This window comes from Pongo abelii, chromosome 3 (genome assembly GCF_028885655.2).
Source record: "Pongo abelii isolate AG06213 chromosome 3, NHGRI_mPonAbe1-v2.0_pri, whole genome shotgun sequence".
NCBI lineage: Eukaryota > Metazoa > Chordata > Mammalia > Primates > Hominidae > Pongo > Pongo abelii.
In genome coordinates this window covers 104,242,900-104,270,410 of record NC_071988.2, presented here as the reverse complement: position 1 = coordinate 104,270,410, position 27,511 = coordinate 104,242,900, and the positions used below count along the sequence as shown (strand labels likewise).

Genomic DNA, 27,511 nt, shown 5'->3' with positions numbered 1-27,511 from the left:
CTGGCCAAACCCAGTATTTTTAAAAGAAAAAAAATGACAGAGACTTTAACAGGAACTTGTCAAAGGAAGATATACAGACAGACAATATGCACATAAAAAGAGGCTAGAGTCATTAATCATCTGGGAATTGCAAATTAAAAACACAATGAGATATCACTTCACATATGCTAGAATGGCTGGAGTTATAAAGACCAACAAAAGACTGACAATACCAATTGTTGGTGAGGCTGTGGAGCAGCTGGAACTCTCATATATTGCTGGAGGGTGTATAAAATGGTACAGCTAAGTTGGGAAATAGTTTAGCAGTTTCATGCAAAATTAAAAATAAACTTACCATGTGATTCACCTAGAAGGAATTGCCAGATCTCCTTCTAGATATTTACTCAAAAGAAATGAAAAACGTATTTTCTGAAAAAACTTGAACCTAAATATTTATAGCAGTTTATAGCAGAATTATTCATCATAGTTCCAAACTGGAAACAGTCCAAATGTCCGTTAACAGATGAATGCGTATACAAATTGTGGTCAATTTGTACAATGGAATATTACTCAGCAGTGAAAAGGAATAGAACTACTAATAAGTGAAATGATAAAGATAAATCTCAAAAGCATGCTGAGAGAAAAAACTCATACCATATGATTGCTTTATGTCATAAGTACATAATATATTCAATTTAAATGAAGTTCTGGAATGAGCAAAAAGACAAACTAATCTTTAGTGATAAAACAGACCCACTTCTCAAAAGAAACATTTATGTGGCCAAAAAACATGAAAAAAAGCTCAACATCATTGATCATCAGAGAAATGCAAATCAAAACCACAATGAGATACCATCTCATGCCAGTCAGAATGGCGATTATTAAAAAGTCAGGAAACAATAGATGCTGGCAAGGCTGTGGAGAAATAGGAATGCTTTTACACTGTTCATGAGAATGTAAATTAGTTCAACCATTGTGGAAGACAGTATGGTGATTCCTCAAGGATCTAGAACCAGAAATACCATTTGACCCAGCAGTCCCATTACTGGGTATGTACCCAAAGGAATATAAATCATTATACTATAAAGACACATGCACACATATGTTTATTGCAGCACTATTTACAATAGCAAAGACATGGAACCAACCCAAATGCCCATCAGTGATAGACTGGATAAATAAAATTTGGCACTTACACACCATGGAATACTATGCAGCCATAAAAAGGAATGAGATCATGTCCTCTGCAGGGACATGGATGAAACTGGAAGCCATCATTCTCAGCAAACTAACACAGGAACAGAAAACCAAACACTGCATGTTCTCACTCATAAGTGGGAGTTGAAGAATGAGAACACATGGACACAGAGAGGGGAACAACACACTTATGTTCTGGTGGGGGGTTGCGGTCAAGGGGAGGGAACTTAGAGGCTGGGTCAACAGGTGTAGCAAACCACCATGGCACATGTATACCTGTGTAACAAACCTGCATGTTCTGCACATGTATCCCGTTTTTTTTTGTTTTTTTTGTTTTTTCTTAGAAAAGTAGACTTATTTTTTCCCTGTTTTAAAACACCAATGGCAAAATTTAAGGGAATATAATTTTGGGATTAAGATTATTAACTGTGGCATCTTTTTAAAAAAATTTTTGAGACAAAGTCTCACTGTTGCCCAGGCTGGAGTGCAGTGGCACGATCTTGGCTTACTGCAACCTCTGCCTCCCGGCTTCAAGCGATTATTGTGCTTCAGCCTCCTGAGTAGCTGGAATTACAAGCACCCACCACCATGCCTGGCTAATTTTTGTATTTTTAGTAGAGATGGGGTTTTGCCATGTTGGCCAGGCTGGTCTCGAACACCTGACCTCAGGTGATCTGCCCACCTCGGCCTCCCAAAGTGCTGGGATTACAGGCAAGAGCCAGTGTGCTCAGCCAAGATTATTAACTGTGGCATCTTAAAAACCTGAGCTGGAGTCCTGGCTCTACCATTTAGTAGCTATGTGACCTTAGGCAAATTAACCTTTCTAAATGGCCTCATCTATAAAACAGGGATAATGATGATTCCCATTTCTGAGTTGTTGTGAGGATAAATTAAATTACGTCATCAGTGTTGTATAGTAAGCACTCAATAATGATGGTTTATTTTGGCAGTAGTAGTATTTGCCAATGCTAATAGTCATAATTTGCTACTTGTGTGTTAATTTTGGATGGGTGTTCTATCTGTTTTTTGTGTTTTTTTTGTTTTGAGATGGAGTCTTGCTCTGTCGCCAGGCTGGAGTGCAGTGGTACGATCTTGGCTCACTGCAACCTCTTCCTCCCAGGTTCAAGTGATTCTTCTGCCTCAGCCTCCTGAGTAGCTGGGACTATAGGTGCATGCCACCATGCCCAGTTAATTTTTGTATTTTTAGTTGAGACGGGGATTCACCATGTTGGCCAGGATGGTCTCTATCTCTTGACCTCATGATCTGCCTACCTCGGCCTCCCAAAGTGCTGAGATTACAGGCATGAGCCACCACGCCTAGCTGGGGTGGTGTATTTTTATATTTAAGAAAAGGGGGCCGGGCATGGTGGCTCACACCTATAATCCCAGCACTTTGGGAGGCCAGCGTGGGCAGATCACCTGAGGTTGGGAGTTTGAGACCAGCCTGACCAACATGGAGAAACCTCGTCTGTACTAAAAATACAAAAAATTAGCTGGGCGTGGTGGCACATGCCTGTAATACCAGCTACTTGGGAGGCTGAGGCAGGAGAATCGCTTGAACCTGGGAGGTGGAGGTTGTGGTGAGCCGAGATTGCACCACTGCACTCTAGCCTGGGTAACAAGAGCGAGACTCCGTCTCAGAAACAAAAAGGAAGAGAAGAAAGTTGCTGATTAGGTTCCTATGGATCTTTGATGTTCTCTGGGCAAATAACTCACTGCTATTTAGTCTGTCATAAACATGATGTGCTGTCTTTTATACATGAAGATAATAAAATTGATTCCTTTATTGGAAGTTCTACAGACCTTTGGCTAAAAGTACCACAGCTCAAAGTTTTTCATAATCTGCTTTATGATTATTACTTTTTTTTCTTCATGGGGATTGGCTGTACATCTCTTAAATGGTTCTTTTTGACACTTTAAATGGCTGAGGATGGCCAGTCACGGTGGCTCACGCCTGTAATCCCAGCACTTTGGGAGGCCGAGGCAGGTGGATCACCCGAGGTTAGGAGTTCGAGACCAGCCTGGCCAACATGGCAAAACCCTGTCTCTACTAAAAATACAAAAATTAGCCTGGCATGGTGGCAGGCGCCTGTAATTCCTGCTACTCAGGAGGCTGAGGCAGGAGAACCCGGGAAGCGGAGGTTGCAGTGAGCCGAGATTGTGCCACTGCACTTCAGCCTTGGCAACAGAGCAAGACTCCGTCTCAATAAATAAATAAATAAATACACTGTACTTCAGCCTTGGCAACAGAGCGAGACTCCATCTCAATAAATAAATAAGTAATTAAGTAATTATCAAACCCAAGGAGGGTTTGATAATTACTTATTATTAGTTTTAATTACTTATTTATAATAAGTAATTTTAATTTATAATAAGTAATTTTAATCATTTATAATTAATTATTAATCACTTAGTTAATTTTGATTAAGTAATTGGTAATTAATTACTTAATTACCAAATAATTAAGTAATTATCAAACCCAAGGAGGGTTTGATAATCTTCTTTCCAAATAAAAATTTCCCTGGTATGAAGCTAGTTGGTCAAAGTTGGACCACAAATGCTATTTGATCTGCAATTGCTGAGATGTATTACTCTAGCAACCCCTTTAACATTAATTTGGGTATTTAATGGATTTTTAAAATGGGATAGTACTCTCATATTAGGACCTAGCTCATTGGAGATTTGAATGTATTTTACAATATGTTAATATTTAAATCTTTATTTCCTTGTGTGAATCAGCAGTTTTCAAGTCTGTCAATGAGAGGAAAAACATCTGGGTAGAAATAAGATGAGATACATCAAAAATTACAAATTTCATTAGAGGGCATTGGAAAGGAGTTTCCTGTGATTATGTGACTTAGTGTTGCCTGAGTGCAAGATACTTATGGATTGAGACGAGAGTAAGAATGTTTGCTTCTAGTTTTGTGTTCCATACTACTTATATTATAGATTCTTGCAGGTTGAGGATGTGTTAACATGATTTAACCCAGATAAGCTTCAGGAATATTCTTCATTCAATTATATATCAATTTAAAAATTGTCATTTTTATATTTGCATTTTTTTGAATTTTTTTCTTACATCTTTTGAAACCTAGTAACTTGTTCATTTTTCAACTTTTATTACAGTGCCTGATCAACTTTCTAGCGGGAGAACGATCATGGAGGTGGTGCCAGCTGAGGTGAATAGTTTGCTTCCAGAGGAAATAATGGACACTGGTATAACTTTAGTGGATGATGATAGTATTGAGGCTGTTATTGTTTCATCCCCAATTCCCATGGAGACAGAACTGGAAGAAATTGTCAACATAAATTCTACTGGTGACTCTACAGCCACGCCCATTTCCACGGAACCAATCACAGTGTACAGTAACCACACTAACCAAGTTGCAGTGAATACCACAATTACTAAAGCAGATTCTAATACCACAGTGAAACCAGCTTTTCCAAGTGGCCTTCAAAAACTTGGTGCTCAGACTCCTGTGACTATATCAGCCAATCAGATTATTTTAAACAAAGTATCACAGACATCTGATCTTAAACTTGGCAATCAGACCCTTAAACCAGATGGACAGAAGTTAATTTTAACAACTTTGGGCAAGTCTGGTTCACCAATTGTTTTAGCACTACCCCATAGCCAACTACCCCAGGCTCAGAAAGTTACAACTCAGGCCCAGTCAGGAGATGCTAAGTTACCACCGCAGCAAATTAAAGTAGTTACCATTGGAGGGAGGCCAGAGGTGAAACCTGTCATTGGTGTCTCAGCATTGACCCCAGGAAATCAACTGATTAATACTACAACTCAGCCCTCTGTGTTACAGACCCAACAGTTAAAAACAGTACAGGTAAAAGAAAAAAGGGGGCTTACTAATTAAAATGCATGTTAAAAAAATTTAACTGATTCATAGTTGTGTTTATAGGGTTACTAAATACATAGTTGTTACTGATTCTTTTGAATGTTGTTTTACGTAATTGTGTGTGTGTGTTTTTAAGTTTGATATGTCTAATGCTTATGAAAATTTTTACCAGATAACTTAGAAAGCAAACTTAATTTTGGTTAAATTCCAAATTAGTATATTTATAGCCTTTTACTAATTTTAAAATGCATTTTATTCTTAGTGGTAGTTTGATTACAAGGATGTTTTGCTGGTATAAAGATGCCAGACTTGCTGCTGGGCTATCAAAAAAATCATTCAGACAACGTTTTTTTTTTTCAGTTAACAGGTGGCCAAAGGCTAGGAGAACTTTGTTGCTCTGAGAAACCCTCAGAGCCAGTAATAGTGCATGTCAGCCAGTGCGTGCCTTTTATTTGGAGTTCACTGTTCATTGCCATCATTCATGTTTGTGCTGTGGAAAAGACAGTGACATGTGATGGAAGATAACATACAGGCTTTAGAGTTGTACCAACTGGGTTTGAGTTGCCTCTACGTTATCCTACCAGTTATGGAAAACTTTTGTAGGTTACTTATCTTCTCTGAGTTTTTTACTTTATCTTAAGAATACTTTTTGATCATGATGAAATGTATAGTATAATTCTCAAAATACTGAGGATGTTTCATAATGGTACTTATTATTAGTATGAACAGGACCCTAAGAAAGAAGGTTACTGGAATATATATTAAGTGATTTCCAGTTTATCATGCCCAAATAGGCTTTCTTAGGCCACCACTACTCTTAGAAATGCAGTGATCGGCGGGGTGTGGTGGCTCAAGCCTGTAATCTTACCCAGCACTTTGGTGGGCTGAGGTGAGCGGATCACCTGAGGTCAGGAGTTTGAGACTAGCCTGCCCAACATGGTGAAACCCCATCTCTACTAAAAACACAAAAAATTAGCCGGGCATGGTGGCGAGTGCCTATAATCCCAGCTACTCGGGAGGCTGAGACAGGAGAATCGGTTGAACCCGGGAGGCAGAGGTTGCAGTGAGCCGAGATCGCGCCATTGCACTCCAGCCTGGGCGACAAGAGCGAAACTCCATCTCAAAAACAAACAAACAAACAAACAAACAAAAAACAAGAAACGCAGTGATATACTTATGACCAGGAAACAAAAATGGATTCTCTGTTTGAAAGAGTTGCCTTTGAGGAAAAAGGAGAATGCATAGGAATAATAGGAAATGTATAAGAAGGAAGTAGGAAGGTTTTGGGAGACTACACTCAGCTGATATTAGAAGTAATGTTTTGGTTACTGTGTTGACAGTAGAATTAGAAACCACTTTTCATGGGCTTTGCATTTAAGAACTTTGTAGAATTTCTTAAATCTTATAATTTGCCTGTGTTCCCTTTGCCATTATTAAACATTTAGGGCTCTTTCTTGTTCATTATTACTTCTCACTTATCTATGACTTCCTTTTACTTCTTATTTTTGCGAAGAATCTCTTGGATGAGATATCTTATCACCATCAAGCATCTTGTCCTCAGTTTTGAAGCTTTTTTTTATTGGTTTACCAAAGTTTATTTGGCTTTGGCAATATGGATCATAATTATGTTCAAAAGAAACTGATGCCAGGTGTGGTGGCTCACACCTGTAAGCCCAACATTTTTGGAGGCCAAGGTGGGCAGATTCTGTGAGGCCCGGAGTTCGAGACCAGTCTGGGCAACATAGTGAAACCCTGTTTCTACCAAAAATACAAAAAATTAGCCCAGCATGGTGGCGCACACCTGTGGTCCCAGGTACTCAGGAGGCTGAGGTGAGAGGGTCGCTTGAGCCGGGGAGGTCTAGGCTGCTGTGAGCTGTGGTCACACCACTGCACCTCAGCCTGGGCTACAGGAAGACCCTGTCTCAAAAAAATAAAAATAAAAAAGGAAAAGATAACGTAAATTAGAATGTCATTTTTTTCATTTATGAGAGCAAGGTATATGTGACATTTCAATGACCAGTGTTGCTTGTATCTATTATTTCTCTACTTTAGCTCCCTAAGTACTGACAATAAAAAAAAGACTGAGATCTAATTCTTATAACTTGTTTTATTGTTACTTTTCTGTTTTGTTTTGTTTTGTTTTTGAGACAGGTCATGCTGTCACCCAGTCTGGAGTGCAGTGGTGTAATCTTGGCTCACTGCAGCCTTGACCTCCCAGGCTCAAATGCTCCTCCCACCTCAGCCTCCCAAGTAGCTGGGACTACAGATGCAAACCACCACACCTGGCCAATTTTTGTATTTTTTTGTAGAGATGGGGCTTTGCCATGTAGCCCAGGCTGGTCTCAAACTCTGGACACAAGCAATCCACCTGCCTTGGCCTCTCAAAAGTGCTGGGATTACAAGCATAAGCCACTGCACCTGGGCTATTGTTAGTTTTCTAAAGCCTGATTCTATTTAATAAAAAAGAATTCTATTAAAAAAGCACAATAAAAACAAAAGAATTAGATTTATAATTTTTTTTACTTGTACAATCCATTATTTTTAGGCAACTTAAGTCTTTCCAACTCAGAAGTAACCTCAAAGCTCTGAAGCACAAAAGACAAATTAAAAACTATGCATCTATATTTTTCCTTTTTTGACACCAGAATATTTGGTTTAGTATTACAAAGAGTATATGATTTTCTGGTTTTTTTCCCCCTAGGTAGTTGTCAGTGTTAAGTTTAATTAGTATTGAGACTGTTAGGGTATAGATAGCAGGCAACGGTGGAAGATGGAGGCCATCTTGAAAAATAAAGAAAAGAGGTGACCTTTGAAGCCAGAGGCAGTAACAGAGGTATAATTATATGTAATAACAGATATATAAACATTTCCCATGTTTCCTGTGCATAGTATATAAGAGTAGTACATAACTAGCAGTCTGGGACAGTATAACTCCTTACCAGCTCCTGAATCTATCCAACACAGTGCCAAAAATTACTTGTATATATTATTTGATGACATATTTTACTACCTTATTTGTAAGCTTTTTTTCATGTTTATCTTAAGCTACTGATTCTATAAACTTGTTAAAGTGATCTTTGATGCTTTGTTTTACTTAATAATTTTGTTCCAGGATACTTTAGAATTCATAGTGCAAAAAAATCATAGTTCCTTAATGGAACCAAAAGTTATTATTTTCAGCACCACCAAAGAAACATAACCACAAGGGCAAAATGAGATTATTTGAATAATTATTGTGCTTCTGGTTGTACTGTTTATATTTTTTTCCTTACTGATAAGTATTCATATACTCATGATTGTGAAAAATCAGTTTTAAATGGGGAAATACTTTAAGCCCATAATTGTTATAGCTAAGGTTATTTATTGCTAATATGGCTTTCTAAGAATATCAATACTTCTACCTCTAGAGATTGTTAATATTATAGATACAATAGATACAATTTTGACTGACTTTAGGGTTTTAAGTCTGTAAACATACTTGAGAAATTTGTATTTCTCTAAATTTCATTAGCTTTCTAGAATATAATTATGGATTTATTTGAGTATGTTATAGTTTTGCAAGTTGGCTGTTTTTAAATACAATAATGAGTATGTTTTTTTTAAGTGATTTGTATTTTATATACAGTTGGTTTTTGTCAGTAATGTGCTCTGAGTATAAAAAAGTAATATATTGTAGGTATAAGATGTGTTATTTAGTTTAATTTATAATTTGAGCACAAAGAGCTAATATTTGTCTAGTTCTGTGATCTATTATAGCTTCTGGTGTATTTCTGTTATTCACGTTGGTCATATTTTTTCATTTGAGTCACTATTTCCTATAATAAATGGTACTTTTACGGTCTCAATTTTCATTGCCAAAAGATATAATTAATATTTAATGTTCTTCATACTCTAAAATTCTTTGATTTTTATCCCAGGTAAATTTCTTCTTTTAACTTTTAGAAGAAGCTGTGTCTTTGTATATGGTGATAATTGCAATATAAAAAATTGGTAACTCTACACTCCTTGACTTGTGGAGAATTATAATTCAGGTCAACAGTATGCCAATATGTAACTCCAAATTGGAGATGAATTAAATATAGATTCTCTCTTCAAGGAATTTAAAATACAGTAAACAGTTGCTGTAGCCCCAGAGTTTGAGGCTGCAGTGAACTATGATTGCACCACTGCACTCCGGTCTGGGTGACGAGATGAGACACCATTTTTTTTTTTTTTTTTTGAGACAGAGTCTCACTCACTCTGTCACCCAGGCTGGAGTGCAGTGGTGCAATCTCGCCTCCCTGCAACCTCTGCTCCCGGGTTCAAGCAATTCTCCTGCCTCAGCCTCCCGAGTAGCTAAGATTATAGGCGTGCACCACCACACCCTGCTTATTTTTGTATTTTTGTAGAGAGAGGGTTTCACTATGTTGGCCAGGCTGGTCTTGAACTCCTGACCTCAAGTGATCTGCCTGCCTCAGCCTCCCAGAGTGCTGGGATTACAGGCGTGAGCCACTGCGCCTGGCCAGGACCCCATCTTTAAAAGAAGAAAAGTGTAGTACATAATAGTTTGGTAAATAATATTTCAGAGCTGTTGCCCTTATAATAGTTTCTGTTCTACCAAATTTTTCTCTTTTGTACCCTAGGGCTTTAACTTATTTAGTTCTCCCTTAATCTACTCCTGATATTTAGATCTAAAGTTGAAAATCTAGCCATAAGCCTACCTTTAATGTGTATTTATTTATATTTTGCATCCAAGGGCCAATGTAATTGTGTATATAGGTGGCTTTGTCATTCTCACTATGCTTTCTTTACTTACTCTATCTTTTTATTGTTGAGTAATTTGTTATTTTGAACAAGAATATTACTGTGCCACAGTTTTATTTTTTCATTAAGCATTATTATTAATTTTGTTTTCATCGTATGCATATCTCCAAGACATGAAAATAAGGAATTGTAATAAAATGCAAAGGTATTATTATATATGGGATCAAGGATATAATCATATTAATATTTTGATGAATGTCTGCATTTTAAATGTTCTTAACATTAATACATAGATATATTCTGTTAAGTGAGCCGTTTTTACATGTACTACTTTGTATGAATCTTTGGTATAATTTTGATTTAATAGGCATTTTATAGAAACAGATGGTCTTCATAGTTATTTATATGTTTCAGATTGCTAAGAAGCCTCGAACGCCAACCTCTGGTCCAGTAATCACGAAGCTGATCTTTGCAAAACCAATTAATAGTAAAGCAGTTACAGGACAGACAACTCAAGTTTCACCACCAGTCATTGCAGGTTATATTTCTTTATAGTTTATTAAGCTAAATATTTATCTTCCTTTTGGATTTAAAAAGGCTGTTCTGCCAACTTAAAATGTTTTAGTGTAACAAATATAGCTTATTATTATAAACCAGACTAGTTAATAAGAAATGTTTGCTTCAAGCAAAATGCCTCATCTGAAAATCAGTTCATTACTTTAGTCTCCTTTAGTTTTTGGTAGAAATTTACCATGATACCAGCAAAGTCTCAAACTCCAATAATAGTAGCTAATATTTATATAGTGTTCACTGTATAAGAATGGTGCCTGGCACCATTCTTAGCCCTTTACATATAGTGACTGTATCATTCCCCAGCAATCCTATGAGGTAGGTACTAATAACATTCCCATTTTGCCAGTGTGGAAGTGGAGGCACTCAGCTAGTAAATGGCTGAGCTGGAATTTGAACCCAGGCAATTTGTTTCTGGAGCACATATGCTAACTTTAATAAATTTAAATTAATATTCACAAGAGTATAGTATTTCATGGTTTCTGTTTGAATTTTTGGTTTCAGTATTTTAATATACTCTATATGGAGTTCTCTGTAAACAGAAAATTGTCACAATAATAGTAATTACTTAAGTGATAACAGAATTTTAGCTGAATTACTTTTACTAGAACGCTCCTTAGTGTGGCCCAGTTCTCTTTTATACTTTAAAATTTGTCATCACCAATCACTATATCACCTCAGAAATCTTGACTTCAAGTGTTCGTTCTCTTTATTCTTTTAGTTTACTTGCCTTTCTACTCCCAGTCCAGCAATTGACTTTGAAATTTCTGGTCCATTGATTCTTCCACTTTCTCAATAATCATTCCTTTCCTGTCCTCAAATTCTTCCCTCCTCAAGATGAAGTCCATGACCCATCCTATTGCTCTCTTGTAAACACCATTGATTCTCTTTTTCCAGTCTCTTTCTCTAATGGCTTGGCTAAGTCCAACCCTCCTATTCTTCGTTTGGCTAGCAGCTCAAGTTTTTTAGAGAAAAGCACACAGCCGTAGTGATTGGTCTTTAATCCAGAGCCATACTAAATGAGTCTTTCACTAGTTATAGGATCATTTCTAATTTCTACTGTGCTAAAGGCTTATATGAAAGCACCTCTGGATGGTAAACTTTTGACTAGAGACTTTCAAATCCTAATTACCCATCCCCAGACTGTGTATTCTTGATGAGGGTACTCAAATATTAACTGATCATTCCTAGCATGTATATTAAAACCATCTGTCTTTAATACATTTACAACATAGTGGTAGGCAACTCGGAAATCAGTGGCAGTGACTTGTCATTTTCCTGAGGCTTTGATCTGTATGTAGGCTTGATTTGTATTTGTATGTAGAGAGGCTTCTCATTTTAGCTAATGAGAAGAGATGGAAAAATTTAATGTGAAAGCAGTGTTAGGTGAGTGACTATTCTCTTTCTCTTGGTGCTCGGTAGAGATTTGTGACAGTATAGGAAGCTGATGTCTTGAGAGATGTCATGGGAGGCAGGTGTGGCCCCAAAGAAAATACTGGAAAGGGTTTGGGTTTGGAGCTGATTTAGGAAGCGGGCTGCAGTTGGCTATAAGTAAGCAAGGCTTGGAAGTATTGATGAAAAAGAAAACACCAGTCCCCTTGGAGATTTTGTATAGGTAGAGGGGCTTAACCAGGAGTGTTTTAATGGGATGTTCTTTACTGTTTTGAGTCTCTGAAGAGACTCTGAGAGAGTCCCTGAAAAGTTTTAGTTAATAGGAAGGAGAAGGTATGGGTTGTATGGTAAACAATTGTGGTGTTTGCGGAAGTGTCTGAATGAATTTTTGGTTACTGTCAAGAGTTCACCATGACTATCATAGACTTTTGTAAATGTCATTGCTTGGTCTTTGGGTTGTTTATGTGTTGCAGACTGATTGTAACTTTATTTTTTAATTGCACATGGACTTAATAGCCCTACCAGAATACATAGAGATATACTTCTGTTAAATTTTACTAGCATTGTTGGCATTAAGTTCAGTTTGGAGGGATAATTTCTACTTTTAACTAGTTCCTTATAACCTTTAAAAATTCATATATGCTAAATTTTAAACCACCAAAGTGCCTTTCTGTTGAATTGTATCACAAGGAGATTCCATCATCTTTATGTTTACATTGCAGCTAAGACTGCAGTCTTTTTCCGTGCAGCTAGGCACCCAGGCTGGAGTGCAATGGTGCTATCTTGGCTCACTGCAACCTCCGCCTGCCGGGTTCAAGTGATTCTCCTGCCTCAGCCTCCCGAGTAGCTGGGATTACAGGCGCCCACCACCACAACCAGCTAATTTTTGTATTTTTAGTAGAGACGGGGTTTCACCATGTTGGCCAGGCTGGTCTCGAACTCCTGACCTTGTGATCCACCCATCTTGGCCTCCCAAAGTGCTGGGACTACAGGCATGAGCCACTGCGCCCTGCCAGCTAATGCTCTTTCAAAGTAGCTTGAGTTTTTTTGTTTGTTTCTTTTTGATGATTTTTGGGCTTCTCATTGAAGATGACTATCTTTTTCTATGTTTCAGTCAAGATGATTTTATATTTGTGTATAAGTGATTTTTCTAAAATGCAAATCTGAACTTGTCATACCCTTGCTTAAAATTTTCTTGGCCTGGTTCATTTCTTCACCTGGACCCATCAGGATTAAGTTCAAATGCCAGTGCTTTCTTAGCATTAAAGGCATTTATGATCTAATACATGGCTTTTTATTTTCACCTTCAAAATAGTAGCTCCAAACCTACTGATTTAACTTATTGTAAGAGATCACCAAATGGATCGAAACTAAGTTGTAGGACTAAGGGTCTTGGCAAGGTTCCTTTTACTGGAATGCCTTTCTTTGCTCTTCCTCGCGGCTGACTCATCCATTTTATCTCTTACATTACCCATCTTGGAAGTTTTTGAGTTCTAGGTTTAGTCAGATACTCTTTCTCTGATCATTTCCTATTTATTTCCATAAAACTTGGTTATACTTACCAAGTACTTATCTTAAACTTCTGTTAAATTTCACACTGGCTTTGAGTTATCCATTGGTCATACTGTATTATAAATCTTGGTTTTCTTGTCTGTCTCCCCATAACCCTTATGATTTTTCATGATGGTAGTTTTTTTGTTTTTTTGTTCATCTAGCTCTCTCTCTTTTTTTTTGTTTAGACGGAGTTTTCGCTCTTTTTGCCCAGGCTGGAGTGCAGTGGCGCGATCTCGGCTCACTGCAACATCTGCCTCCCGGGTTCAAGCGATTCTCCTGTCTCAGCCTCCTGAATAGCTGGGATTACAGATGCCCACCACTATGCCCGGCTAATTTTTTGTATTTTTAGTGGAGATGGGGTTTCACCATGTTGGCCAGGCTGGTCTCAAACTCCTGACCTCAGGTAATCCGCCCACCTCGGCCTCCCAAAGTGCTAGGATTACAGGCATGAGCCACCGTGCCTGGCCTCATCATGTAGTTCTTTTAAAAAACTTATTTTTAAAAAATTGTGGTAAGGTATACATAACATAAAATTTGCCATCTTAACTTTTTTTTTTTTTTGAGATGCAGTTTCACTCTGTCACCCAGGCTGGAGTGCAGTGGCGTGATCTCAACTCACTAAGTGATTCTCCTGCCTCAGCTTCCCAAGGAGCTGAGACTACAGGCACACTCCACCACATCCGGCAAATTTTTGTATTTTTAGTAGAGAAGGGGTTTCACCATTTTGGCCAGGCTGGTCTTGAACTTATGACCTCAAGTGATCCACCCGCCTCAGCCTTCCAAAGTGCTGGGATCACACATGTGAGCCACTGCACCCAGCCTCATCTTAACTGTTTTAAGTTAACTGTTTTAAGTATAGTTCATTGGCATTAAGTACATTCACATTGTTATACAACCATCACCACCATCCCATCTCTAAAACTTTTTCTTTCTGCAAAACTGAAATCTTGTACCCATTAAACAAAAACTCCTTATTCTTCCTTCCCCAATCCAGCATCTGGCAGCCACCATCCCACTTTTGTATCTATGGTTTTGTTTTGTTTTTTTTTTTTTTTTGAGACAGTCTGTCACTCTGTCACTCAGGCTGGAGTGCAGTGGTGTGATCTCGGCTCACTGCAACCTCTGCCTCCTGGGTTCAAGTGATCCTCCTGCCTCAACCTCCCAAATAGCTGGGATTTAAGATGGAGTCTCAGTCTGTCACCCAGGTTGGAATGCAGTGCGATTGTGGCTCACTGCAACCTCTGCCTCCTGGGTTCAAGTGATTCTCTTGCTTCAGCCTCCCAAGTAGCTGGGATTACAGGTGTGTGCCATCACGCCCGGCTAATTTTTGTATTTTTAGTAGAGATGGTGTTTCACCATGTTGGCCAGGCTGGTCTCGGACTCCTGACCTCAGGTGATCTGCCCACCTCGGCCTCCCAAAGTGCTGGGATTACAAGTGTGAGCCACCATGCCCAGCCATTGCCCTTTTTTTTGATTGGCTTATTTCACTTAGCATAATGTCCTTAAGGTGCATTTGTGTTGTAGTATATATCAGAATTTTCTTTTTAAGGCAGAATTATGTTCCATTGTATTTATGTATGTACAGTATTGATGGTTCTTTTATCTTGTTTCTCTCACTCTTTCTCTTTCTCCTCTGTCCCCACCTTCCCAGAACCTAGCACAATTTTTGGCACCTTTTTTTTGTTTGTTTGTTTGTTTTTCTGAGACGGAGTCTTGCTCTGTCACCCAGGCTGGAGTGCAGTGGTGCGATCTCTGCTCACTGCAAGCTCCGCCTCCTGGGTTCACGCCATCCTCTTGCCTCAGCCTCCCAAGTAGCTGGGACTACAGGTGCCTGCCACCACGCCCAGCTAATTTTTTGTATTCTTAGTAGAGATGGGGTTTCACCGTGTTAGCCAGGATGGTCCCAATCTCCTGACCTCGTGATCCACCCTCCTTGTCCTCCCGAAGTGCTGGGATTACAGGCGTGAGCCACTGCGCCCCGCCCCTACTTTTGGCACTTTGATGTAGTTCTGTGAATGCATATTGTTGCATGAATATGTATATCATGGAGGCACTATAGTGATACAGTAGGAGCTATTGGGAAACTTGGGTTTTCAGTCATGGGTCTTCTGTTGATTTTCTCTGTGATCTTGGGTAAATAAATTATTTTGTTCATCTTAGTTTACTAAAATGTAGATACCAGCCACCTGACAAGACTTGAGGTGGTTACATGAGATAATAGAGGTTCTCATTATCACAGCTCTCAAGGTAGAAGGTTGCTTCATGGGAGCAAGCTTCATCACAATGTAAAATTCATCTCTTAAAGAATTTGGCCTTACTCAAATATTCTAGCTTCCTGCCCCAGCCTATCCGATATGTGGCTTTATGGAGTGTGTCTCTTTTGATTCTTGGAGAATACCCGACAACAGAAATTGATTTCAAGGTCAAATTATATAACACATGCTTGCTTGAATGAGTGGAACTAAGGATAAATAGGGATTTGGAGGTTAGATTAGATAATCAGAAATGCTACCAGGATGAAAACCAAGCAGACCCTCAAAAAGAATAACTTGAATTTCAAAGGATATCAAGGTTCTTGGGAAAATTGATGAAATCTAGAAATATTTTGGTAGAAATGACCTGTTTTATGAGTATGTTGTGCCCATTTATCAACATAATTTATCATTTTGCTGTCGTCCAAGTTTTCAGAAGCAATCTTTCTCCCCAAAACTCAACAGCTTATTTTTTTCTTTATTCATCCTAAGAGTTAGTATAGTTGCAATTATAAACTGAATTTTTAAAAAATATAGGCCATAAAAAGATAGTAAAAGTTTTATTACTTTTAGTTTTGTAATTTATAATGAAACTTTTGTTCCTGTTTTAAGTGAATTAACATTAAGTTGCCTTTTTCTGATATCAGTTATCCTCAGGAATTGAAGATTTTCTGTAAGAATTTTTTTTTTTTTTTTAGAGGGATTCTTGCTCTTGTTGCCCAGGCTGGAGTGCAATGGCGCAATCTCAGCTCACCGCAACCTCTGCCTCCCGAGTAGCTGGGATTACAGACGCACGCCACCACGCCCAGCTAATTTTTGTAGTTTTAGTAGAGACGGGGTTTCACCATGTTGGCCAGGCTGGTCTCGAATTCCTGACCTCGTGATTCACCTGCCTCGGCCTCCCAAAGTGCTGGGATTACAGGTGTGAGCCACTGTGTCCGGCTCTATATGAATATTATCTGAAAGATATGTAATTCCTAACAAATATGAAATTATAGCAGTGGCTATAAATAATGAACATTTTATGAAACTGTGTCTTTACTGGTAATTTCTTTTCTTAACAGAATGGTTGTTGGGGCTTCACACTTATCCCACAGGTATTAGCTTTGGAAACCAGAATAGATAAACATGTTACTTTAGGCAGGCTCAATACTTTAGCGCGGCTCTCTAAACATGTTTGGTGTAGATTCGTTTGGTTTATTTAGAATTGACTTTATGTAGTTATGATGTATTCAGGTTTTTAAAAAACCTGGCAGAATGTCATTAAAATTAATCTATGTACTACAAAGAAATTTTGAAAATTGTATTAAAAATACTTTAAAAATTCATAGATGGGGATAAAACTTGATTCACTTCTTAAAAAAGAAACTGTGCCAGCCTGGACAACATGACAAAACTCCATGTCTAAAAAAAATAAAAAAATAAAAATAGCTGAGCATGGTGGCACGTACCTGTGGTCCCAGCTACTCAGGAGGCTGAGATGGGAGGATCATTTGAGCCCAGAAGTTTGAGGCTGCAGTGAGCTATGATCACGCCACTGCACTCTAGCCTGGGTGACTGAGGGAGACCCCTGTCTCAAAAAAAAAAAAAAAAAGGCATACTTTGGCATTGTTATCAGGAAAAATGGCCCAGAAGCTGCTAAGCATTAGTTCTTTATTTTTCTCTAAAGTGAAAGTCCCTTCTTTCTCTCTTTCCCTTTCTCCTCACTGTCATGCTCTCTCCTTCATCTCTAGCTGGATCTATGAGTTTAATCATAGTATCTAAAGGTTAGAGCAGATTCTAGAGATAGTTTAGTTATCAATCTTCTCTACTTCTTAGATGCTTGACTTTCCTCTTTAGCCAGTATATTTGATTATCCAGCGTCTGCTTGGGACACCTTTAAGTGACTAGAAACTCACTTGTGTTGAAATAGTCATTTCAGTTGGAAATTTTTGTTAGAAGTTCTTTCTTAGTGCTGAGCTGAAATATTTTCTGTTTCTGTGCATTTGATGTGATACAGGTTGGTTCTAATCCTTTAACCTGACAGCCTGGATTAGTTAGGATAATCTTGGTTTTTCTGCCAAAATAATCTCCAAACCTCAGAAGGGTAAAAAACCTGTTTTTTTTTTTTTAAATTCAATGTAAAAAAAATTTAAAAATTGATTATCTATATGACCATTGTGGGTTCAAAAAGGTATCTTCTCTTCATAGTAACTCAGGGACACAGGCTAACCGAGGAGCTGCCATCTCAGATGGCAGAGGAAAATAAACTTTGGAAGGTCTTGCATAGGCAGTAATAAATGCCATGGCCCAAGAATGACACAGATCACTTCTACTCATAACTCGTCTTCCAGGAGTAGTGACATGACTCTAACTTAACTACAAGATGGGGTGGGAGTGGTAGGAAGTGCAAGTGTAGTTCTACCATGTGTCCAGAATGGGAGAAAGCTAGAATACTTGGTGAATGGGAATAATGGCTATCACAGTCTTCAAGAATTTGAAGATCTGTTATGTCTTTGTAGTCTTTTCTTACCTAGGATAAAAATTCCTGATATTTCAACTCAATGTAATATGATTTTCAGTTCCCCAAGCATCCAGACACTAGAGTTTTTCATGGTTGTTCCTGAAGGGTCTTGTCCAGAAGGGAACACAATATGGAATCTGGCCGGGGTGGGTAGAAAAAACATTTTTTTAACCCCTTTGGCAGTCTAAAATCAGATAGTATTAAACCTTTCGGTATTTAAGTTAGTCCAATAACTATCTGTTTTATAAGTGTGGATTTCAATTGTACCTTCATGGTTTAAGTTCAAATGGGAAGACAGCTATAGATAGTAGAATACAGAGATTGAAGTTTTAAGACTTGGGTTCATGTTCTGACTTTCAGGGGCTGTGTTACACGGGGCACATTGCTTAGTTGCCCTGAGCTTTCTCTCTGATGGATATAACAACAGTATTGATGAACACATGAGCTAAACTGTTTTTGTAGAGTTTAATGTAAGCTGATATTAAGTATTACTAAGAAGTAGTGTTTTGTTTAGTTCTGCCTAGGTTTACCATAGTTCATTAGTGCCTCATTAAGTGTTGAACATGAAATAACAAACATACATTCTGCAGTCCTTGTGAGTGTAGAGCATCATCACATAAATTTTTATACTATTATTGAAAAAAGTCAAACTGATGTGCTGCCTCTCATTTGCAGGTAGGGTTCTTTCACAGTCTACTCCCGGAACTCCATCAAAGACCATAACAATATCTGAAAGTGGTGTTATTGGATCAACTTTAAATTCTACAACACAGACACCAAATAAAATAGCCATCTCACCTTTGAAATCGCCAAATAAGGTAAAAAAATAAATTAGCCACAAATACCAAATATTGTGGTTGATGCCTTTATTTTCTTACTAGTCACTTCAGATACTTCAGTTTTAGTACATTCCCAAGCAAGTAATAGGCATTCAATGAATACTGGATTAATTTAGTAATCAAGGATGTCTGACAGATTAAAAAGCTTACTTTAAACACATAGTAACATAGTAATCATTTTGCATGTGAATATGATTTCCATAGCCCATATGAATGTGGGTACAACAAAATCTTTTGAATAAATTCGATAATGTAGGTGTTTAGTTCTTCTTTAGTTAATATTTTAGCAAAATTATTGTATTTGTGGAAGGTACATATAGACTTACGATATAAAATATTAAATGTAACTTTAAAAAAATGGAGATCTGAACTTTTGCTTGGTAACAGGACCCAGAATAGTAGAAATTGCCATCAGATGCTGGTAGCCATATTATCGGTGTTGTTTAAGCTTGAGTACATTTTATTGAAAGCATTCAAATGCTTTCTCATTTTATTGTCAGGCAAAGTACGTCATCTAACTCACTTTCCTAAAACATACAGTTGTTATTATACCAGCATAACATTTTGAAAAAGATATGTTTTAAAGGACATATTATTCAGATAGAAAGCCAAGCACTATTATTCTGTCAGGTTTCACGCTTGTGACTCTGGAAACAATACTGCCCTTTGCACCTGCTTTCTTTGATTTGTTACTGTTCATAAATAGAACAAACGTTAAACATTTGCCTTACATTTTTTTAAAGTCCAGGTGTTGGTTTCTTTAATGAGCCTTGACTATAATGTAGAAATATGTTACCTCATACAGTTTATTAAGGTCAAATTCTACCTGCATAATTTTTTCCGTAAATTGAATGAATTTGGCAGAAATTTGAGGGTAACTGTGCCATGCATAGTGATAGGCACTGAGGATAAAACATGAATAAGATAAGGTATTTCATTTCAAGGAGTTCAATAAGGTAGTTAGACTGAAACATTAAAAATTATCCTACAGAATTACAATGGTCATAGATGGATTAATGACTGCTGTGTGTTTGGCAGGGAAGGTTTATACAAAGGAGCTTATTCTTGAAAGGTCTTAACCTTAAATGTGGGTTGGACTTAGCTCCAGATGAGCAGAAGGGGCTTTCTGGATTGAGGTGATACTTTACATAAAGGTGTAAAAGTGTGGCCTTTCAGGAAGCCTCACTGATTTTTGCAGTGTGAGAGCCGAGGGTGCTAAGGTTAGATGGACGGTTTCATTATCTTCAGGGGAGTTTGGACTTCTGTGGATTCTCATTGCTTCTAGGACAGTGATTCTCGCCCTTATCTGCTTATTGGGATCACCTGGAGAGTTTTAATAAATACCTACGCCTGGTTCTCATCCCCAGAGATTCTGTTTTCATCTCTCCAGACTTGACCTGGTATCAGGATTTTACAAAGCTCTCTAAGTGATTCTAGTGGGTAGCCTAGATTGGGAACCACTGCTATAAATAATATGAAATTTGCATTTTAAAAAATACGAATCTTGTGGCATTATGAGAGAGAGTTTGGGGGAAGGTGAGCCTGTGTTGTGGGAGAGACCAGTTAGGTTAGTGATTCTCAACCTTGGCTGCAGTTAGTACTGGGGACCTCTTGAGAAAACTAATGGCAGGCCCCTCCCTGACCCCATTTAAATCAGAATCTCTAGGCTGCGGCCTGTGTGTTAAATTTAGTCTTTTAAAAGTGTAGGCCAGGGTAGAGAATCACTAAGAGATTATTACAGTACTTCATGTTTGAACTACACTAGTGGCTCAGGGGCTAAAGTGGAAGAGAGATGTGTTGAAAGAGGTTCAGTATCTTAGGGGGAGAATCTAGGATGACTCCTGTATTTCTGACTTAAATAACGGGGTAGATGGTAGCCCTGTGGACTAATTTGACTGGTATATGGTTTATACCTGATGACATACGAATAGGAACTGGCTTTATTTTTTTCCCATCCTTGACTTTAGCCTTGCCATATTGGATCTTCCTTTCTTGCCTCTTGGCAAGATTTTACACTTAACTATAAGAACAAGCTTGTTTTAGTTTGAGACCAGCCTGACCAACATGGAGAAACCCTGTCTCTACAAAAAAATACAAAATTAGCTGTGTGTGGTGGCGCATGCCTGTAATCCCAGCTACTCGGGAGGCAGAGGCAGGAGAATTGCTTGAACCTGGGAGGTAGAGGTTGCGGTGAGCTGAGGTCGTGCCATTGCACTCCAGCCTGGGCAACAAAAGTGAAACTCTGTCTCCAGAAAAAAAAACCAAAAAAACAAAAACAAGCTTGTTTTGGTGATTAAAATTCACAGGTGTGAAATGTACAGTCAAAAGCTTACATCCAGTTGAAAGCTTATCTACCTCTCAGGTGAGATCTAACCATGGCTCAGGGATCCGCGGTGGAGAAGAGGAGCATGATCTGTTTCTTCACTCTTCAACCTCCTCTCCCTTTCTAATTTTGTCTACTGATCAGAAGGAAGATTAGAGGAGAAAGGACAAGGTTTTGTTTGACTGAGACTATTGTAATCCAGCTTCTGGTGCCCTCTGTGTGACAGGTGTCCAAATGTGGACTTATGGAGATGTTCACTCAGGATGGTTTTTTTGGAGCCCCTCCTGTGGGTTATTGCCACATTGCCAAGTTCCCTGTCAGGGATATGGTGTACTCTCCAGCTGCCTTTTGCAGCCTCCCTTTAGCTCTTCATTCCTGTAGTCTACGCCTGGCACTTCTGAGTGCCTTTACTCCAGAAGGTACATGGCTTTGGCAGGGTCCTATCAAGATGTCTTAGCCCTTCTGCAGCATCTACGTGGCCAGTGGGAAACCTCTAGAACCAGTGGTAAAAGTGTAGCTTGCCTAACTGCTGTCCTCTAAATCTTTGCCCTACCATTGTGACAGCTGCAGCCATCTTCTTTTCTTGCAGAATTTTCCAGGCTGGGACCAGTTTCTGTGTTCACATATTCTCTGAATAAACTCTTGAGGATGTCTGTCAGGTTATCCCAGGAACTCTCGCTGCATTTAATTCTGGTGGTTAAACCAAGATACAGCTAAGTTTCTTTTTTTCTTTTTTTTTTTGAGATGGAGTCTTGCTGTGTCACCAGGCTGGAGTGCAGTGGCGCCCTCTCGGCTCACTGCAACCTCCGCCTCCTGGGTTCAAACAATTCTCCTGCCTCAGCGTCCCGAGTAGCTGGGATTACAGGCATGTGCCACCACACCCAGCTAATTTTTCTGTTTTTAGTAGAGATGGGTTTTCACCATGTCATCCAGGAGGGTCTCGATCTCCTGACCTCGTGATCTGCCCGCCTCGGCCTCCCAAAGTGCTGGGATTACAGACGTAACAGCTAAGCTTATTTATCTTAATAAGTTGATAGCCAAAAAAGATTCAGATGTCAGGGCTGGGTGTGGTGGCTCATGCCTGTAATCCCAGCACTTTGGTAGGTTGAGGTGGGCAGATCACCTGAGATAGGAGTTCGAGACCAGCCTGGCTAACATGGTGAAACCCTGTCTCCACTAAAAATACAAAAACTAGCTGGGCATGGTGGCACATCCTAGCCACTTGGAAGACTGAGGCAGGAGAATTGCTTGAACCGGGGAGGCGGAGGTTGCAATGAGCTGAGATTGTGCCACTGCACTCCAGCCTGGTTGACAGAATGAGACTGTCTCAAAAAATAAACAAAACCAAAAAAACCTGAAGATTCAGATGTCAGTTTCTCCTTGCAGTTGTCACCTACTCTGTCTCAGAGGTGTTTTTTTTTGTTGGTTTTTTTCCCCCCTCACTGAGATGTAAAGCCCTGGCATTCTCCATGTTTGCAAATTCTCTTCTATTTCTGTCTTTTTTTTTTTTTTTTTTTTTTTTTTAATAGGAGGTAGATGATAGGGATACCATCTTTTAGTAAGTCTGGCATGGATGTCCTTTTTAGAGTGTGGGGGAGTTTGTCATTTTTTGTTTAGCTTTGGGGCCTCACTTCAGCTAGATTCTGAGATAGCAGAAGATATCCCATCCTATCTCATACTAGAATATAGCAGTACTATAGGCTTGGGCAGAGAGGTGTTTAGTTTTTGGACATTTTTGTCATTGAAGTACCCACAGATTATTTAGACGAGGATGTCCATTGTGAAACTGAATGTAGGCAGTGACTGAAACTATGGATATAGATGAAATCACTCAAGGAGCATCTGATTGTATGTAGAGTGAAAAGCAGGACTGAACCATAAAATACTAAGTGTTAGTATAAGAAAAGGAGCCAATGGGAGCGAGTAAATGGTAAGGGAGTTATTAGTAGAAACTAAACAAAATGTGAAGGGAAGATAATTTCAAAAAGGATACTAGGCGACAATTTCAAATGTCATAGAAAAGTCAATTACGAAAATGACTAAAAAGTGAGGATTTGCTGGAGATATCCTTGTTTCTATTGATAGAGGCCAAAAGGAAAGCTGAAGCACTCACCCTTCCCTACCCACCAGCACTCAACAGTCTCACCACTATCTGCCTTGAGTCTGCTGAGACTCCTCTCATTATTTATCTTTGTTGATACTGGGTAGCCTCAACCACCCCGACTCGTAGATCATCTTTCTTCTCTTGCATCTAATCTCCTTAAAGCTCTTGCTATCTTCTGACCCCTTTTCCATCCATGCCTCTCTTGAAGTCCTGCCACTGTGCCTTCTCTGGAGTTCATAATCAAAATAATAATTCCCTAAATTCACAACCTTTTCATTGAATGTTCCTTTTATCTCCTTGCTGTAATGGATACCTGGGTATCCCCGAGGACCCTGCTTCTCCTGCAGACCTATTAAGTGATGGCTCTTTTTCTCCTTCAGCTCTTATGCCTCCAGGCCTGGAAGCCTAGGTGTTTCCCGTGATTATTCTCATTACAATTTCAGACTGTTTTCACTCCCTCCTCCAGCTTTGAATCTAATGTTACTAGGTTTGTTGTTGGGAAATCAAGCATGGCTAGTGTTTCCTCAATTTACTTTATATTGTAATTGTCTCTTATTACAGGACAGATTTCTTTTATTATATTTATTTTCTAAAGTAATCCTCAATTTTCTTCAATATTTATTAGATATGCAACTAAGCATTAAACTAATAAAAATGTGATTCTGCTTGTTTTACTTTATTCTTGATTAGATTTTAGCAATGCTGTTATCTTTTACTTTAATGTGACTTTTGTAATCTTATTCTTAGACTCTTGGTATTATTTTTTACATGGGCCTTTTCAATTTATCTCAGAAATACAAGGCAGCTTTCTTCAAAATTTTTCTTTAAAAAAAAATTTACTTTTTCTTGAAGACGGAGTATTTTTTCTTGAAGATGGAGTCTCACCTCTGTTGCCCACGCTGGAGTGCAGTGGCGCAATCTTGGCTCACTGCAACCTCTGCCTCCTGGGTTCAAGCGATTCTCCTGCCTCAGCTTCCCCAGTAGCTATGCCACCATGCCCGGCTAATTTATATATTTTTAGTAGACATGTAGTTTCGCCATGTTGGCTAGGCTGGCCTCAAGTGATCCACCCAACTCAACCTCCCAAAGTGCTGGGATGACAGGCATGAGCCACTGCACTGGCCTTTTAAATTTTTTTCTTTTTTTTCTTTTTTTTTTTGAGCAATAAAGCTTTTTAATCACCTGGCTTAAATTTTTTTCTTATTCACTTAACAGCAAGCTCATCCTTAACAAAGTAGCTTAATAGCCAAAAATCTATTCATCTAATTTACAATAATAGAAAAAGAATTTTATGACAGTCCTAAAACCTGCAGAAGAATCCTGATAATATCCAATCTCCATTTTGGTTGAAATACTTGAACCCACAAAAATAGAAGGACACTTTCATAATTTGAAAAGGGAGAAAAATATATCAAACTTTATGTAATGTTGCAGTATTGAACAAGGATTCCCACTTTCAATACTTGTTTAATTTCTACTGCAGGTCTGAGTTAATGCAGTAAGGCAAGAAAAAAGAGTAAGTGGCTGGGGGGCGTGGTGGCTTACACCTGTAATCCCAACACTTTGGGTGGCCGAGGCAGGAAGATCATTTGAGGTCAGGAGTTTGAGACCAGTCTGGCCAAAATAGTGAAACCCCATCTCTACTAAAAATACAAAAATTACCCAGGTGTGGTGGCACGCACCTGTAGTCCCAGCTACTCGGGAGGCTGAGGCAGGAGAATTTCTTGAATCTGGGAGGTGGAGGTTGCAGTGAGCCAAGATCGTGCCGCTGCACTTCAGCCTGGGCAACAGAGCGAGACTCCGTCTCAAAAAAAAAAAAGGAAGGAAGGAGAGAGGGAGGGAAGGAAGGAGGGAGGGAGGAATAAGTGTATAGAGGTTCAAAAGAAAGTTAAAAAATGTCATAATTCACATATTACATTATATATATAAAAAATTAAGACATTTACTATTGAACTATTAGAATTAATATATAAATTATAAATTTAGCAAAGTGATTGGATAACATGGTCAATATAAAAATATTTAAAACCCTTTATATTTAATGTAATTGTTGATATGATTGGATTTAAATCTTCCACCTTACTAGTTTTCTCTTTGTCTCATCTTTATGTTCTTTCTTTAACTGTTTTCATGCCCTTTTTTTGTTAATTGAAGTTTTTCATGATTCTATTTTATCTCCACGATTGGCTTGTTATAAGTACAAAGAGTTTTTTTTTAGTGGTTGCTCTACAATCAAATATACATTTTGACTTATCACAGTCTACTTTCCAATTTATATTACTTAATATAGAGTAAGAAACTTACAGTAGAGTGTTTCCAATTTCTCCCTCCTGTTCTGTATGCTATTGTTGTTAAACATTTTATGTTTACATGTTATAAATTCCATAACCCATTTTACTGTTTTCGCTTTAGACAAAATTACCTTGTGAAGCAATTGAAAATAAGAAAAACAAGTCCTTTATTTGCTTTCATTTTAACCATATCCTATATACTTCCTTGCTTTGGGTAGGTCTAAATCTCAGACTGGTGTCAAATTCATCTCTAAAGAACTTTTTAAAATGTTTCTTTTAATGAAAGACTACTGACAATAGATTCTCTCAGCTTTTGCTTGTTTGAAAAATTTGTATCTTGCCATTATTTTTAAAAGATATTTTCATTGGGTGAAGAATTGATAGTTTTTCTGCGAGTACTTTAAAGATGTCATTTATTGCCTTCTGGACTGCATTGTTTCTGGCAAGAAGTATACTGTAATTTTTAATACTTTTTTCTATGTATATAATGTCTTTTTTCCTGTTTTCAAAATTTTCTTTTTATATTTGGATTTCTGCGTTTGGACTATTGTGTGTCTAAATGTGCGTTGTGTGTTTTGTTGTTGCTCATTTCTTTTTTAAATATATATTCTGATTTGAAGTCTTCTTGTATCTATGATTTGATGTCTTTTACTTTCAGAAAACTTGGCCACTTTTCTTCAAATAGTTCTTAAACCTTTGATCTTCTCTTCTGATTTTAAGACTTCAGTTTTAAAGATGTTAGACTATTTAATAGAGTTCCACAGCTCTTGGATGCTCAATTCTGTTTTTCTCCCTAGTTTTTTTTTTCTTTGTGTTTCAATTAAGATAATTTTGATTGACATATCTTTAAATTTATTGACTATTTTCTCAGTTGTTTGGAGTCTACAAGTATGCTTATTAAAGACTTCTTCATTTGTGGTGATTTTTTTTTTTAAATTTCTAGCATTTTCATTTGGCCCTTTTTTATTTACGCTGTCTACTCATCTGTCAAGTTACCATTTGACTCTTAGAGTTCCCATCTCTCTGCTGAAATTCCTTTTATATTCATTATCTGTTGTGTGTCTTTTCTACTAGCTTGATTAATTAATCATAAAGTCCTTATATGATGGTTGTAACATCTGGATCATCTCTGAGTCTGGCTCTCATTTTATTACTAGAATGTCCCTCTGGATTTTAAGTTTAAAAATAAATTTTTTAAAGTTTATACCACTACAGTAGAGAAACCATATTCTATTAAAAGTAGGTAACTTAGTGCAAAGAGTGAATCCAGGTCAGTGATTCATACCAAAACTGATTAGAAAAAGTTGAACTTTTAGAGCTGAAATTCAAGGGAATATAAAGGTCTGCTTTGGTTCTGTGGGATTGGGTCAAATAAATGAGGGTTAAGCCAGATGTAATGGCACACACTTGTAGTTCCAGCTACTTGGAAGGCCGGGGCGGGAAGGTTGCTTGAGTCCAGGAGTTCAAGGCCAGCCTGGGCAACATAGCAAGACTCTATATCCAAAAAAAGAAATGAGGGTTAGGTTCCTAGAGAGCTCTTTCTTTCCCATTAATAAAGGTCTTATGGTGGGTAAATATTCCTAAAATGTAAGGCCTGGTCACACTTTATGTAACGTTGGATGAATAAATGTATTTTTTCTTTTTTTTTTTGAGACAGAGTCTCACTCTGTCGCCCAGACTGGAGTGCAGTGGCGCCATCTTGGCTCACTGCAACCTCCGCCTCTGGGGTTCAAGCGATTCTCCTGCCTCAGTCTCCCAAGTAGCCGGGACTACAGGAATGTGCCACTACAGCCTGGCTAATTTTTTTGTATTTTTAGTAGAGATGGGGTATCACCATGTTGACCAGACTGGTCTCGAACTCCTGACCTCAGGTGATCCGCCCGCCTCAGCCTGTCAGTGCTGGGATTACA

General features: G+C 38.2%; 1 protein-coding gene across 8 annotated transcripts in view; it reads left to right on the top strand.

The window, feature by feature from the left end:
* The window catches only part of LIN54 (lin-54 DREAM MuvB core complex component), an 88,980-nt gene that overhangs the window by 23,837 nt on the left and 37,632 nt on the right, over positions 1 to 27,511 (top strand). For 4 of the 8 annotated variants that reach the window (XM_009240150.4, XM_054553211.2, NM_001131997.1 and 1 more), the window contains 3 exon segments: positions 4,303 to 4,355; positions 10,188 to 10,311; positions 18,720 to 18,862. In XM_009240150.4, the coding sequence (XP_009238425.1) occupies positions 4,335 to 4,355; positions 10,188 to 10,311; positions 18,720 to 18,862 (288 nt within the window). In that variant the 5' untranslated portion in view covers positions 4,303 to 4,334. 8 annotated transcript variants of the gene reach the window in all.